Source organism: Orcinus orca, chromosome 8, assembly GCF_937001465.1.
Source record: "Orcinus orca chromosome 8, mOrcOrc1.1, whole genome shotgun sequence".
NCBI lineage: Eukaryota > Metazoa > Chordata > Mammalia > Artiodactyla > Delphinidae > Orcinus > Orcinus orca.
Genome location: NC_064566.1, coordinates 77883462 through 77898675, shown reverse-complemented (window position 1 = coordinate 77898675; position 15214 = coordinate 77883462). Strand labels below are relative to the sequence as shown.

The window sequence follows — 15214 nt, the reverse complement described above, 5'->3', positions numbered from 1 at the left end:
GGCAGTCACCAGAACAATTTATTCCTAAACCAGATTCCCCAATCAAATGGAGTAACCAAAAGCTAAATGTGCAGTGCTTGCTTTTTGCCCATGGTGGATGCCAACGAGTATTTGCAAGTTTGGTTGAAACAACAGATGGGGGTCTGCAAATTTAGGACAGACTGCCCCACTTAATCCCTATGATTAATCATGTCTATACTGATAGCCTTACCTGAGATCAGAAAGTACTATCTCTCATAACATATTTTTGGGAATACAACTATGATATCGTGGTCCTTATGTCATGAATCTGGGTCAGGTACCAAGAGAATCAACAACATTTAGATCTGCAACATTTGGAGTGTTGGGAAGGGGGGTGGATTCACCAGGATTTTAAGTGCTCTGGATCATTTTCAACTGAAGGTTTCCCACCCAAATGAGGACTCAATCTTTGTCGTTCTCTTGCATCAGCCACGGGTTGCTACAGGTCACTTCGGAGTTTCTTAGCAAAAACAAAATGCAGTCTGTAGGAGCACTGCAAGTCAAGACAGGTGAGTAGAATTGGCTCCAAGGGCTGAAGAGGAACTTAGCCAAAAACTATTCAAAACAGGTTAATCCATCTGAACTGGGACAGCAGACACCAAGGAGAAAAGGGACTAGGTTAGACGTGTGCAGCCTCGGCCTTGCTGGCTATACTTGCCTATGAACAGCTACCAATTCTTCCAAATCCCCCCGCCACCATCCCCCCGCGTCCACTCGGATAATCTCTTTAGGCACGTTAGCTAGCCAGAGAAGCAGGGAACCTGTGGAAGAGGATGAGGTGTTATTTGGGGTATAGAGATCATGGATGTTTTACGTATGCACTTAATGAATTTGTCGAGCCCCTCACCCCCGCCCCATCTTAGGCTGGGTCACTCGGAGGAAAAAAACCCTCTTTCCTGTACCTCCCTTTATGCTGTCCTCGCCTGCGACTTCTCCCTCTCACTCTGAGCCGCACGCAGCCTCCGTGCCTCACCTAAAAACTACTCTTCAAAGACTTCCTTCCGGGCCCAGCAAAGCCCGGCGTACTCGGTATCTGGAGAGGCAGAGGTACTCGCTTCTATCCAAAAAAACAAAACTACCCTTTCCGGAAAAAAAAGAAAACTGCTCGAGCATTCCGAGGCTCGCATGCGCGCGTCACACGGGGAAGCTGCTAGGAGGGTCCGGGTGCTTCAAATCGCAAACCCCGCCCCCGCGTGTCGGCCCCGCCCCGCCGCCTCAGCCCCGCCCCGTCCCGCGGCCGGGGCAGGCACGCGACGCCCTCTCCAGGCCAGGCTCCCGCGCCCTATTTGGTCTTTGGGGGGCAGGCGGTGGGAGGTGAGGCGTGCGTGGCGGAAGGGGACGCGGGGCGGGCTCCGGTGCGCCAAGGCACAGCTCTAACCAGCGCAGCCGCCACCTCTTCGGGAACCCACGCGGCCTCTGCGTCCTGCCTCGGAACAATGGGACTCGGCTCGCGAGGTATCTTGGCTGTGCTGGCCCTGGGGGTCGTGGTGGGGGTAGCGCTGCTGAAGATCATCGCCGACAGCACAGACCCGGAGGGTAAGTGGCTGCGGGGGTCGCCAGCCCCGGCTCCGGGAGGAGTCGCGCTGCCCATCGGGAGTTTCCAAGTTGGATCTGGTTGTGCAGAAAGTTCTGCAAGTCTTAGGCCGAACGCACGGGGCAGTCCTGGAGGTGACCTGATGGCCCCATCAGAGGGAAAACTGAGCTTGGGCCAGTCCCCCACCTGTCCCAAGGCCGCCTGCTTAAGAAATGGTCCAGTCCTTCCCCTCAGTTTTTCTGCAAGCAGCGGACGCAGGCCTGGAGGAGTGCGTATAACCTGTTGAGTTACCGAAGGATGGGCCTTCAGCAGGGGTTCAACTCAGTTGTTACAGTCTTTCCCCGAAGTTAATGTTTTCCTGGGAGGTTAGAGATTATCTAAGCCTTCCTTTTGTAAACGATTAGATGGATTGAAAAATATGTCTACCGATTCCTGAGCAAATATGTCTACCAGTTAGTTGCGGAACCTTTAGGCGTTTTCCGGCGTTTCATCGCCTAATTGTGTAATATCAAACCAATTATTTATAGTCTTAAGGACCCCAGACGCTTTGGGGCTAGTGTAGCTGGTTGGGAGCTTTTGGGGTGCGGACAGCGCTCCCGGGCGCAGGTGATGCTTGTGCTTCTGTGGATGGGCGCTACCAGCCCCTCGTGTACCGTAAACACCGGCCGAGGCGGGCCGAGGCGCGTATCAGCTGTGCAGCCTTACGATCACAGCTGCGCTATTGTTAGGAGTCCACGACGTCGTCAGTAAAATCATAACAAAATGATTTTGACATTTCTCTTCTAGGGGAAGTGGAGGTGTCCCTTTAGGCCCTTGGCCCTTTGGGGACTTTTTGGATAAAGTCCTGAAAACTGATTTGCTGTGTAAATTCTGTTTTCTCTTTGTCAGCTCTTATAGAGGTCAGGTCACTGATTAATGGTCAGTAAACTAGAATAAGTTAGTTTAAATGACCCAAGTTTTTCCTGGTTTTAAATTCTATCCACTGTATATTACATTAGTTTTATCCAGCAGTTTGCAAAACCAGAGGGTTCAGGCACAACACCTGCTTTTGCTAGAATAATCTGGGTGAGTTAGACAATAACAGTTTTTGTTTGTTTTGCTGAATTTTTTTGTTTGCTGAATTGCACATGTGACAGACTGGCTTTGTAGAGCTAATTTTGAGATCATTTCAGGAAAGAATGATCAGTAAAATCATGTCCGTCATAGTTTCAATATTATGAGGTATTTTATTGTAAAAGTGGACTATCTGGAATTAAACAGTATATTTTGCTGCTAATTTTATGCCAATATCTATGTGAGTTGCTTTCCATTTTTTTATTTGTTACTTTGTGAAAGTATACCTGCTTATTGCTTACTGAGTAGAGAAACTGAGTGTGCTTGCTTTTCTTTTGCCCTCATAACAGATTTTTTTTTGCCCTGTTTTAATACTCACTGTTTGTTCTATTTGTTACTTGATGTCTCACTAGACGTTAATGCTATTTGGAAAACTTGGAATGCTCTACTATATGAAAGCCTTGATTTCATAAACTAGTATAACCAATGTGAGCTGGAATCCATTTCTGCAGACTATACAGTCCACCTTGAAACTAGAGTAAAGGAAGGTTCTGTAGAGGATGTCTCAAAAGAGCAAGTAAAGGTTGTCCTAGTCTTTATATGCAGTGTGTAATCTGTATAAAGTGTCATTATGAAGTACAGTGATTTTTGTCATACTAGAGCTTATATAGCTAATTTTTACTAGACACTTTTCCTGTGCTTCTCACACTATGCTAATTGAGGTCCATACTTACTCCCATTGGATCCTCACAGTATTATCCCCATTTTATAAATGAGGAAACTGAGGCTTAGAAGTTACCTAATTTATTCAAAGTGAAACAACTAATACATGTTTGATTTCAGAGGCCAGAATCTAAACTCTCAATTAACCATTTTGCCACTAAGCTACAGTAGGTGATGTTGGCTCTTCAAGTAGATAATACTTTTATCCACAATACTGACATTGCCCAGAATATTGTGGGAGAAGATAAAAACATTATTGAAATTCTTCTTTTAAAATATCCTTCACAGTCTGCTGCATAGTTTCATAAATATCTTCAGTTGAAGGAGGAGGGATACTATGAGCAAGTTAGCAAGCCAGCAGACAGGATAGATTGTGGTAGTTCAATGAAAGACGTAAGGGTGGGGGAGGCTATTAATCAGGACTTTTGGTGGCAAGTGACAGAAACCCACCTTAAACAGCCTTAGGGGAAAGGAAGAACTTTATTGACCCTTAAATGGAAAAGTCCAAGGATTAAGGTGGCTTCAGAAATGCTGCATTAAAGAGTTCAAATAGGTTGCTAAGAGATGGCCATTTCCGACTCTCTAGATTACATCTATCAAACCATAGGCAAGCCCTAGTTAAAGTGTTCTTAGCCTGCAGGGGGAATGCAAAAAACAGGGACTTTCTCAAGTGATTCCCAGGCTTCAAAAGCCACCATAATGGGTAGCCAATTAGGATATGAAATTAATCTTTAATGAGCCTATGCCACTTCATGAACTTAACTTTCTTTTCTTCTATTTAGTGCAATATTCTATTTTAATACTTGGTCATTTTGTCAGGTAAAGCATCAGCCTCCTTGTTCTTAGATTGTCCGTGACATTCTTTATCTCTTAGGACACAGAAACAGTGCCTGCCCATAGTAGGTACTTCATAAGTATTTTTTGAAAAGAGGAGAAAAGGTCCTAAAGCTAGAAAGAGCTTAGAAAGAACACTGCTTCTGCCTTCTTCCTCACGCAAAAAAAAAAAAAAAAAAAAATGGGTTGCCAGGAAATCATCCCTCATAGGAGTGACAACAGCAGGTAGACAAAAACAGGAGGCTCTCGTAGCAGTCTAGGCAAAAGATGAAAGCACGTGGTAATGGAGATAAGTAGATAGAGTCTAGATCTTTTTGGGGGGTAGAACTGAAATCATTTGCTAATGGATTGCATGGTGGAGTGAGGAAGAAGGAAGAATCAAAAGATGACCTCTTGGTTTTAGGATTGAACAACTGGTAATGCAACAACTGGGAACACTGGGGCAGAAGCAGGTTTATAGCAGAAAATCAACGGTTCCATTTTGGCATTCACAAGTACAGGCTTTGGAATCAAACACCCTGGTCCAAATCCAGACTCTGCCACTTACTAGCTGGGTGGCCTCCTCTGGGTCTCAGTTCTGTCACTGCACAACAGTGTTCCTGTCACAGAATTGTTGTGAGGGTTAGATGAGCTAATGCAAGTTACATGCTCCCCATGAGGCCTGGCATGTAGTAAGCCCTTAATAATGTTGGCAGTTATTTGCTACCTGCTGCTAAATACATCTGTACAGTCTACTGACCTCGATCTTTTTCAAGTTTAATCTTCACACTATATTCTTTTGTGATAAATGGATTATGGTTCCAGCAAGAGGAAGAAACGCACAGTAAAGATAGCTCCTTCAAAGTTGTTATTGCTTACTTTCTTTGTACTTTGAAGGTTTTTTGGGTAGGGGAAAACTATCTTTGTGAAAAGTACACAGTAATAAACTTACTTGCCTCCCATGTAGTATATGTGTTAATCTTTCATTATACAAAGACCAAAGATGAATAACCCACTCTGAAAAGTTGCTTAACTGGGGCATAGAATTCTTCCAAACTTTTTCCAAATTTAAGGTACTAGCTAAAAATTCAAAGAATTATACTGAGAAGGCTTGCAATTTTAAATGAAAATCCTAACCCAGTTCATCTTCTCTCCATTGTATGCAGTTAGGCATGTTGGTGGTACAAGACCTAGGAGCACCCATTAATAGTAAGGGCCCCTCCCAGGATGGTCCACTCTACTCAGAAGAGCAGAGTTGTCAGTAGCAAAAATTCCTCACCAACCACTGTGTCCTCATGTGGGTGAATGAACTTTGGCAAACTATTGTATCATTGGCTGGCACATAGTAAGTACTATATAAGTGTTACATTAGCCATATGTTTTCTGTCTTGAAAAATCCAATAATACAGTCCCAGATTTACTGACAGTTTCAAGGTATATTTCATAGCAACAGTGGCAAAAGTAGAACTTCCTGTGGAATAATCTACCCTTCCCCCACACCACCACCACCCCAGAGACAGAAACATATTGCCAGTGTTCTTAGTTAAATATTAAATGTCCTTTCATCACAGGATATTTCTTTGTTTTTATAGGATCTCCAGGTAAGAAGAATCCTATGTCTGTGGAAGACTCCAATGATAACCCAATAGGTGAGTTTAAAAAGGTCAGGAAACAGATTATCTGTCTAGGATACATAAAGTAATATCAGCTAGTCAAGTACATGTAAGCTGGTACACTGACCTGTCTTAACCATGATTTGTTCATTCGTGAATCCCTAAAGCCTACCATCAAGGGCTGCCCTTAGTGGACATCAGTAAATGATAGTTCACTGGATTAATAGTCTTTCTCAGTTTAGCAAAGATGTGAATAAATTCTGAAACTAAAAGCATACTGGAATTTATTACTGAGTTCTGAAGCACATTTTTAGGTATGACATTTTGCACTCTGCCTATAGATATGAACTATGAATATGTAAGTCTGCTGATCTTGCCGGTAGAACAAGTCACGCTAAGCTGGTCAGCCACAGTAGCCTTAATTTGCCTTGGTGGACTCCAGGGAGACCCTACTTATATTTCACCCATCAGTTAGATTTCAACCCACCCTCTTGCTTCCCTATTGAAACAATAGACGAGGCCCTTTTTGTTTGTGTTTTTGTTTTTTGGCTGCACTGGGTCTTCTTTGCACCTCACGGGCTCCTGTCTAGTTGCAGCACATGGGTTGCCCCACAGCATGTGGGATCTTAGTTCCCTAGCCAGGGATCAAACCCGCATTCCCTGCATTGGAAGGCGGATTCTTAACCACTGGACCACCAGGGACGTCCCAAAAAGATGCTCAGGCACTTTTCTTGTGCTTTTAGTTTGGGACAAATGGATTTCTTTCTTGATTTTCTGAGTTCATTAGCATGGAAAGATAGGAACCAGGCTGATGTTATAAATAGTGAACCATCAAGGCATGTTTCTTGTAAGCAGTATTTAGTTTATCTTCTTACTGTCCTTGTTATTAAGAGTTGACAGAGGTGGAAACTAGAAAAAGGTACACAAATCCTATCACTGGACCCATTTTCTCTACTTTTATTCAACAAATATTTATTGAGTGCCTCTAATGTAAGGACACATTACAAAATGGACCAAGCCCTTACTTCTTGGAGTTTTTGTTTGTTTTTTGTTTTATTTCATTGTAGAAAAATACACATAACATAAAATTCACAATGTTAGCCATTTTTAAGTGTACAGCCCAGTGGCATTAAGTACATTCACATTGTTGTGCAATGTCATGGAGTTTTTTATTAATTAATTTTTTTAGTGAAATATAGTTGATTTACAATGTTCTGTGAATTTCTGCTGTACAGCAGAGTGATTCAGTTATACATATATATACATTCTTTTTTATATTCTTTTCCATTATGGTTTATTCCAGAATATTGAATATAGTTCCCTGTACTATATAGTAGGGCCTTGTTGCTTATCCATTCTGTATGTAATAGTTTGCATCTGCTATGAACATAGGGATGCATGTGTCTTTTTGAATTATACTTTTGTCCAGATATATGCCCAGGAGTGGGATTGCTGGATCACATGGTAATTCTATTTTTAGTTTTCTGAGGAACCTCCATACAGTTTTCCATAGTGGCTGCACCAACTTACATTCCTACCAACAGTGTAGGAGGGTTCCCTTTTCTCCACACCCTCTCCAGAATTTGTTATTTGTAGACTGTTTAATGATGGCCATTCTGACTGGTGTGAGGTGGTACATCATTGTAGTTTTGATTTGCATTTTTCTAATAATTAGAGATGTTGAGCATCTTTTCATGTGCTATTGTCCATCTGTATGTCTTCTTTGGAGAAATGCCTCTTTAGGTCTTCAACTGGGTTGTCTGCTTTTTTGTTGTTGGGTTTTATGAGCTGTTTGTATATTTTGGAAATTAAGCCGTTGTCGGTCGCATCTTTTGCAAATATTTTCTCCCGTTCTCTATATTGTTTTTTTCATTTTTTTATGGTTTCCTTTGCAGTGAAAAAGCTTGTAAATTTGATTTGGTCCCATTTTTTTATTTTTGTTTTTATTTCTATTGCCTTGGGAGACTAACCTAAGAAAACATTGGTATGATTTATGTCAGAAATGTTTTGCCTATGATCTCTTCTAGGAGTTTTATGGTGTCATGTCTTATATATATCTAAGTCTTTAAGCCATTTTGAGTTTACTTTTGTGCATGGCGTGAGGGTGTGTTTTAACTTCATTGATTTACATGCAGCTGTCCAACTTTCCCAGCAACACTTGCTGAAAAGACTTTCTCCCATTTTATATTCTTGCCTCCTTTGTTGAAGATTAATTGACTGTAAGGGTGTGGATTTATTTCTGGGCTCTCTATTTTGTTCCGTTGATCCCTATGTCTGTTTTTGTGCCAATACCATGCTGTTTTGATTACTGTACCCTTGTAGTATTGTCTGGGAGGGTTGTGCCTCCTGCTTTGTTCTTTTTTCTCAGGATTGCTTTGGCAATTCTGGGTCTTTTATGTTCTGTATAAATTTTAAGATTATTTATTCTAGTTCTGTGAAAAATGTCATGGGTAATTTGATAGGGATCGCATTAAATCTGTAGATTGCTTTGGGTAGTAGAGCATGGGATATCTTTCCATTTCTTTGAATCATCTTTAATTTCCTTTATTAATGTTTTATAGTTCTCAGCATATAGGTCTTTCAGCTCCTTGGTCAGGTTTATTCCTAAGTTTTGGGGGTTTTTTTTGGTGTGATTTTAAAAAGTAATTTTTTTACATTCCCTTTCTGCTATTTCATTGTTAGTGTAAAGAAATGCAAGTGATTTCTGTATGTTAATCTTGTATCCTGCTACCTTGCTGAATTTATTTATCAGTTCCAATAGTTTTTGTGTGGCGTCATCAGGGTTTTCTATATATAGTATCATGTCATCTGTATATAGTGACAATTTTACCTCTTCCCTTCCAATTTGGATACCTTTTATTTCTTTTTCTTGTCTGATTGCTGTGGCTAGAACTTTTAGTACTATTTTGAATAGAAGTGGTGAGAGTGGGCATCCTTGTCTTTTTCAAGAATTTAGCAGGGCTTTCAGCTTTTCACCATTAAGTATTATATTGGCTGTGGGTTTGTCAAAAGTGGCTTTTATTATATTGAGATATGTTCCCTCTATACCCATTTTGGTAGAGTTTTTATCATGAATGAATGTTGAATTTTGTCAAATGCTTTTTCTGTGTCTATTGAGATTATCATGTGGTTTTTATATTTTCTTTTGTTGATGTGGTGTATCACATTGATAGATTTCCGTGTGTTGAACCTTCCTTGTGAACCTAGGATGTATCCCACTTGGTCACAGTATATGATCTTTTTTATGTGTTGTTGGATTCAGTTTGCTAGTATTTTGTTGAGAACTTTTGCATCTACGTTCGTCAAAGATATTGGCCTGTACTTTTCTTTTTTAGTGGTATCTTTGTCTGGTTTTAGTATCAGCGTGATGCTGGCTTCGTAGAATGTCTTTGGGAGTGTTGCCTCAACAGTCTTTTGGAAGAGTTTGAGAAGGATCAGTAAAATTTCTTCTATGTATGTTTGGTAGAATTTGCCTGTGAAGCCATCTGGTCCTGGACTTTTGTTTGTAGGGAGTTCTTTTTTTTATTACAGGTTCTATTTCACTTCTAGTGGTTGCTCTGTTCAAATAATCTATTCTTTTTGATTCATTTGTGGTGGGCTGTATGCTTCTAGAAAGTTGTCTGTTTCTTCTAGTTTGTCAAATTTGTTGTCATATAATTGTTCATAGTATTCTCTTATGTTTTTTTGCATGTCTGTGGTATCAGTTGATATTTATCCTTTTTCATTTCTTATTTTATTTGGGTTCTGTCTTTTCTTCTAGGTCCTGGTTTTATTGATTTTTTTCTATTTTTTTAATCTCAATTTTATTTATTTCCTCTCTGAGCTTTATTATTTCCTTCCTTCTGCTGACTTTAGGTTTTGTTTGTTCTTCTTTTTTTTGATTCTTTTAGGTGATAGGTTAGGTTATTTTTTGAGATATTTTTCTTGTTTCTTGAGGAAGGCCTGTATCGCTATGAACTTCCCTCTTAAGAACTGCTTTTGCTGCATCCCATAGATTCTGTGTGGTTGTGTTTTCATTGTCACTTGTCTTAAAGTATTTTTTTTTTTTTTTTTTTGCGGTACGCGGGCCTCTCACTGTTGTGGCCTCTCCCGTTGCGCAGCACAGGCTCCGGACGCGCAGGCTCAGCGGCCACGGCTCACGGGCCCAGCCGCTCCGCGGCATGTGGGATCTTCTCGGACCGGGGCACGAACCCGCGTCCCCTGCATCGGCAGGCGGACTCTCAACCACTGCGCCACCAGGGAAGCCCTTAAAGTATTTTTTAATTTCCTTTTTGATTTCCACATTGACCCATTGGTTTCTTAGTAGCATTTTGTTTAGTTTCCATGTAATCGTTTTTTTTTTCATATATCTTTTCTTGTGGTTGATTTCTAGTTTCATGTTGTTGTGGTCAAAGAAGATGCTTGAAATAATTTCTATACTGTTAATTTGTTGACGTTTGTTTTGTCCTCTAGTATGTGGTCAATCCTAGAGAATGTTCCATGTGAACTTGAAAACAATGTGTATTCTGGGTTTTTTGGATGTAATGTCCTGAAAATATCAATTAAGTCTAACCGTTCTATTGTATCCTTTGGATCTTTGTTGCCTTATTGATTTTGTCTAGAAGATCTGTCCATTGATGTGAGTAGGGTGTTAAAATCTCCTACTATTATTGTATTTCCATCTGTTTCTCCCTTTATGTCTGTTAGTATTTGTTTCATGTATTTGGGTGCTCCTATTTTAGGTACATATATGTTGACGAGTGTAAAAATCCTCTTCTTGTATTTGTCATGGATTTTTATTGTTGTGGGTTTCCTAATGCTCCATGTAGTTCATATTCTCAGTTGCTTCTGGGCTTGCTTTTTATTATTTCTGCTGTACATAGTCAGAATATACTTTTATTCTAGTTACAGTAATTCTACAGAAAAATTTTCAATTGGAAAAAAATGACTAGATAGATTACCCTAAATGTACTTGTGATTATTATTGGGCAGTTGTGGGAATGGTTTTTTGTTTTTAAATACTTTACTCAGTTGTTCGGTGTCTTTTCCTATTGGACTTTTTTTCTCATTTTTAAAAATTCAATTTATTTAAACAGACTAAAAATAAAGCACAGTTCACCCTTTACTCTCATGCCCCCATCCTCAGTCTCTGGCAGCCACTGATTTGTTCTCTGTATCTATGGGCTTGTTTTGTTTATTTTTTGAATTCCACATATAAGCGATATTATACAGTATTTGTCTTTCTCTGTCTGCCTTATTTCACTTAACATAATACTCTCACAGTCCATCCATATTTGTCACAAATGGCAAGATTTTCCTTCTTTTATATGGCTGAATAATAATCCATTGTGTGTATATACCACAATTTCTTTATCCATTCACCTATCGATAGACACTTAGATTGTTTCATATCTTGGCTATTGTAAGTAATGTGAAATGAACATGGGGGTTTGCATATCTATTTGAGTTATTGTTTCTGTTTACGTCAGATAAATACCGAGAAGTGGTAACTGAATCATACGATAGTTCTATTTTTAATTTTTTGAGGAATCTTCATACTGTTTTCCATAGTGGTTGCATCAATTTATGTTGCCACCAACAGTGCATAAGGGTTCCCTTTTGTCCATATCCTTCACAACAGTAGTTATTTCTCATCTTTTTGATAATAGCCGTTCTAACAGGTATGATGCAATATCTCATTATGGTTTTGACTTGCATTTCCCTGATGATTAATGAAGTAGAGTATCTTTCCATGTACCTGTAGGCCATCTTTATATCTTACTTGAGAAAATGTTTATTTAGATCTTCTGCCAATTTTTAATTTGATTGTTTTTTGATGTTGAGTTGTATGAGCTCTTTATATATTTTGGACATTAACCCCTTATTGGATATATCATTTGCAAATATTTCCTCCTGTTCAATAGGTTGCCTTTTCATTTTGCTGATGGTTTCCTTTGCTATGCAGAAGCTTTTTAGTTTGATGCAGTCCCATTTCTTTATTTTTGCTTTTGTTGCTTTTTGTGTCAGATTCAAAAAAAGTCATTACCTGGCTTCCCTGGTGGTGCAGTGGTTGAGAGTCCGCCTGCCGATGGAGGGGACACGGGTTCGTGCCCCGGTCTGGGAGGATCCCACATGCCGTGGAGCGGCTAGGCCCGTGAGCCATGGCTGCTGAGCCTGCACGTCTGGAGCCTGTGCTCCACAATGGGAGAGGCCACAACAGTGAGAGGCCCGCGTACTGCAAAAAAAAAAAAAAAAAAAGTCATTACCATGCCAACATCACTGTCAAGGAGCTTACCACCTATGTTTTGTTCTAGTAGTTTTATGGTTTCAGGTCTTTTGTTCAAGTCTTTACCATTTTGAATTTATTTTTGTGTATGGTGTGTCAACCTTAAAAACTAAATAGCCAGTTATTTTACCAGCAAAATGAGTTCATTTGGGAACAGCAGACTAATTGTAATTCAGGACAAGCAAAATATGGTGAATCATAGGCAAGTCTGGAGAACAAAGGAGAGAAGCATGCTTTTATAGAGGAAGGGAGGAAGTTGGGGGGGCCTGCTTCAAACAGAAGTTCGCTGGAGCAGAGCAGGAGTGCAGGGTAATAGCAGCTTCTCATTGGCTGAATGTGGTAGTTTCTCATGGGCTGGGCTGTTGCTGGGCAAGGAGAAAATCTTTCTTCCTTCTTCTGCGGCATGTAAAGTAAGCTTCTTCCTGCTGGGTCTGCAACTGGCAGTGAGAGGTAGTGTATGAGAGCTCTCCCTTCAGGGATTCTCAACTCCATTTTTAAGTAAGAGTTCCTTTATTTATTTTCACATTTCCCCCTGTTGATTAGTATCTTTCCTCAGAAGCATCACTGATCAAGAGTCAGGTTTTGGTGATTCTGTTCCTTGGTTTGAGGAAGGTCCTTTCCTGGTTGTCATATCCCACGTTGGAGGGAAAAATGCACAAATTGGAAACTGTTGAAGCTACATTTGAGTAACAGGGAAAGGTAGGAGGGAGAACTCTCAGACACTTCTCATCTAAAGTTGATATCTTATCAAGGTCATAGCATTTGGAGATCATCTCAGAGTATTGAGTTAGCATTTCCTCTATTTGATGCAAAACCTCTGCAGAGATTTGACAGGCAACCAGTACAAAGTAGAAAAATAATTATGCAAAACAAAAGTAACAGGACAAATCCAATTTATTTGATGATTCTAAACCATAACCCTAGACCCAAATGTAGCCAGCTGAACAAATCAAAGGACCATGGAGAGAGTCAGGTGAAATTCCTTGTAACCAGTACACTTGCTCCCTGATCTTGTACAGTTGAATTTCTGTCTTCCGATCTTGTACAGTTGAATTTCTGTCTTCCCAGAGACATTAATCCATATGTGACAGGGGGTATTTGCTATTACACAAATGCCTCCTTGCTCAGCAAGTAGATAAACAAAGGCTATATGATTGTCCAAAACTACCTTAGCCAATGAGTCATGTAATTATTGTTAGGCAGCTACTGCCTTGGCTGTGGAGTTGGCTAGCTCTTCTAATGTTAGGGAAAGATTTTTGAGTATGCATTCCCTGGTTCTTACCCCAACCCATGGGAGAAGGGCTCTCCCTGTGGAGGCAAACCCAGAGTCATGTGTGCTTCCTGGAAGTTCCTGTTTAAGGCAGCCATGGAGGTTTAATGGGGAGAACAAATGGGAGGCTTCTGATTTGTTACAAATGTTGACAGTTAAATGTCCCAATAAGCATTGGCCTCCAGTTCACCATCTATCTAAACATTCATACACCCATGAGAAATGTCATCCACTGCAGAAAAAGATAAAACCAGGTGGAGCAGAGAACTCCATCTAAGGTCTGGTTCTTCATTAGCTAGAATTTCCTGATTGACCTTTTCAAGCCAAGGGTCAGAGGAATTGGGATGACATTCTGTAAGGTACTATCCTAGCCTAAAGGGGTCTATTCTAAAAGCCTTGCAAAGAGAAGTTTGCCTGCTTGTATTTCCCTTGGGTGTAGGAAAACAGATGATATTTTAATAAGGAAAAGGGTGTGGGAGAGTTAAGGTCATACAGTTGGTGGAGGTTTTTTATTGAACTAGTATTGTTATGGTTGGAGAAAGATTGAAACAAGGCATGGGAACACTTGCATGTAACAGCCTAACCAAATAGGTAACACCTGTAGGCTTGTAGGTATAATTGACAGTGGCATTTGGGACTAATGAGAAATTAGTTACAGGTAAAAACGATGGCTCTCCAACATCATGAACAGGTTGGAGTATCTAGTGACAGATCCAGCAGTCAGAGAGGTTTCCCCTTTTGCAATACATTGGGAAATGCAGATAAGAGAACTGTCTTTTCAAGAAAGAAGGGGAGAAAAAGGTGTATACCTGTACAGGCCTGGTTCAGTCATCTTGGAAGAGCTGTCTCCTTCAGGTGTCATCTGCTTCAATTCCTGTAAATCTTTATTTTCAGGTCACCAGTTGGTGTACCGGTCCAGTTAGTGTTTGATGCTTTCTTGAGATGTGATGTGTTAAATCCAAGAGTCTATATTTTTGAAGTTTGGCAACACAAGGGTTGGTTAACAGTACCTGATAGAGGCCTTTCTAGTGGGGTTGAAAGGAGTCTTTCTAGAGATGTCTTTTCCAATAGATGAAATCTCCAGGCTGCAGTGTGTGTTGTTTGAGGCCTTCATCTCCCAGGAGTGCACTATGAAAAGATTGCTCTACTAAAGTATGGTTATTTTTGTGACACACATTTTAGGATGCTAACTAGAATTATGACTGATAACATCACCAGGACGTATCAGAATTTTATACAATTTCTAGAACATTTATGTTAATAACATTCACCCATGCAGTATAACTTAAAAAGGTTTATTATCGTTTATTTGACAATGCTTCCCATGTAATTTAACATACCAAATAAGCCTAATTAGTTTAATATCTCTTTGTAAAGAGAGAGAACAAATCTTTTGAGATGTTGTAGGAGCTCTGGAAATGCCCAGGGTTACTTTCAGATCAAAAAGGCATTATTTAGAATTTGATTTTTGGGAAGTTTGTCAAAATTATCAAAAGGTTTTGGACACTTGACTAAATGAAATCACAGATTATTATAAAGCAATACTTTATTATCTAAAAAGTTTACATAGTTCTGAGCAAAACTTAGTTCTTTTAAAATTGAGAAGACTCTGTTTTCCCAAGTAATCAAAGACCTGATTAAGATAACATGAAGCACAGGAAATAATTTTGATAAAACACAAAATCTTTGCTTTCTAGGCAGGTTACTTAAAAGATAAGAATAAACCTTTCACAGAATCTTATCAGGAGCAGATCAATAGTCCAAGCAAACTTTGTTCTCTTAGTAGATGAAAGAAAATTAAGTTCCAGTTTTACATAAGTACACCATTGATATTAAAGGTTATTTTTTTAAACCCTTAGAACAAATTTGTTCAATCTTATCCAGCTTGACCACACATAATACTTCTTTCCCAAGATTCTCTT

At 39.9% G+C, this 15214-nt stretch overlaps 1 protein-coding gene and 1 long non-coding RNA gene across 2 annotated transcripts in view; both read left to right on the top strand.

The window, feature by feature from the left end:
• Positions 1-1202: 1202 nt before the first annotated feature.
• TMEM123 (transmembrane protein 123) overlaps positions 1203-15214 on the top strand; it is a 72994-nt gene continuing 58982 nt past the window's right edge. The window contains exons 1-2 of the mRNA XM_012538089.2: positions 1203-1557; positions 5737-5793. Of these exons, the coding sequence (XP_012393543.1) occupies positions 1458-1557; positions 5737-5793 (157 nt within the window). The 5' untranslated portion in view covers positions 1203-1457. The remainder of the gene's footprint in view (positions 1558-5736; positions 5794-15214) is intronic.
• Positions 5802-11996, top strand: LOC125965269 (uncharacterized). The gene is made up of 3 exons (XR_007478965.1): positions 5802-9782; positions 10002-10114; positions 10155-11996. It is a non-coding gene; the product is annotated as an uncharacterized LOC125965269 (long non-coding RNA).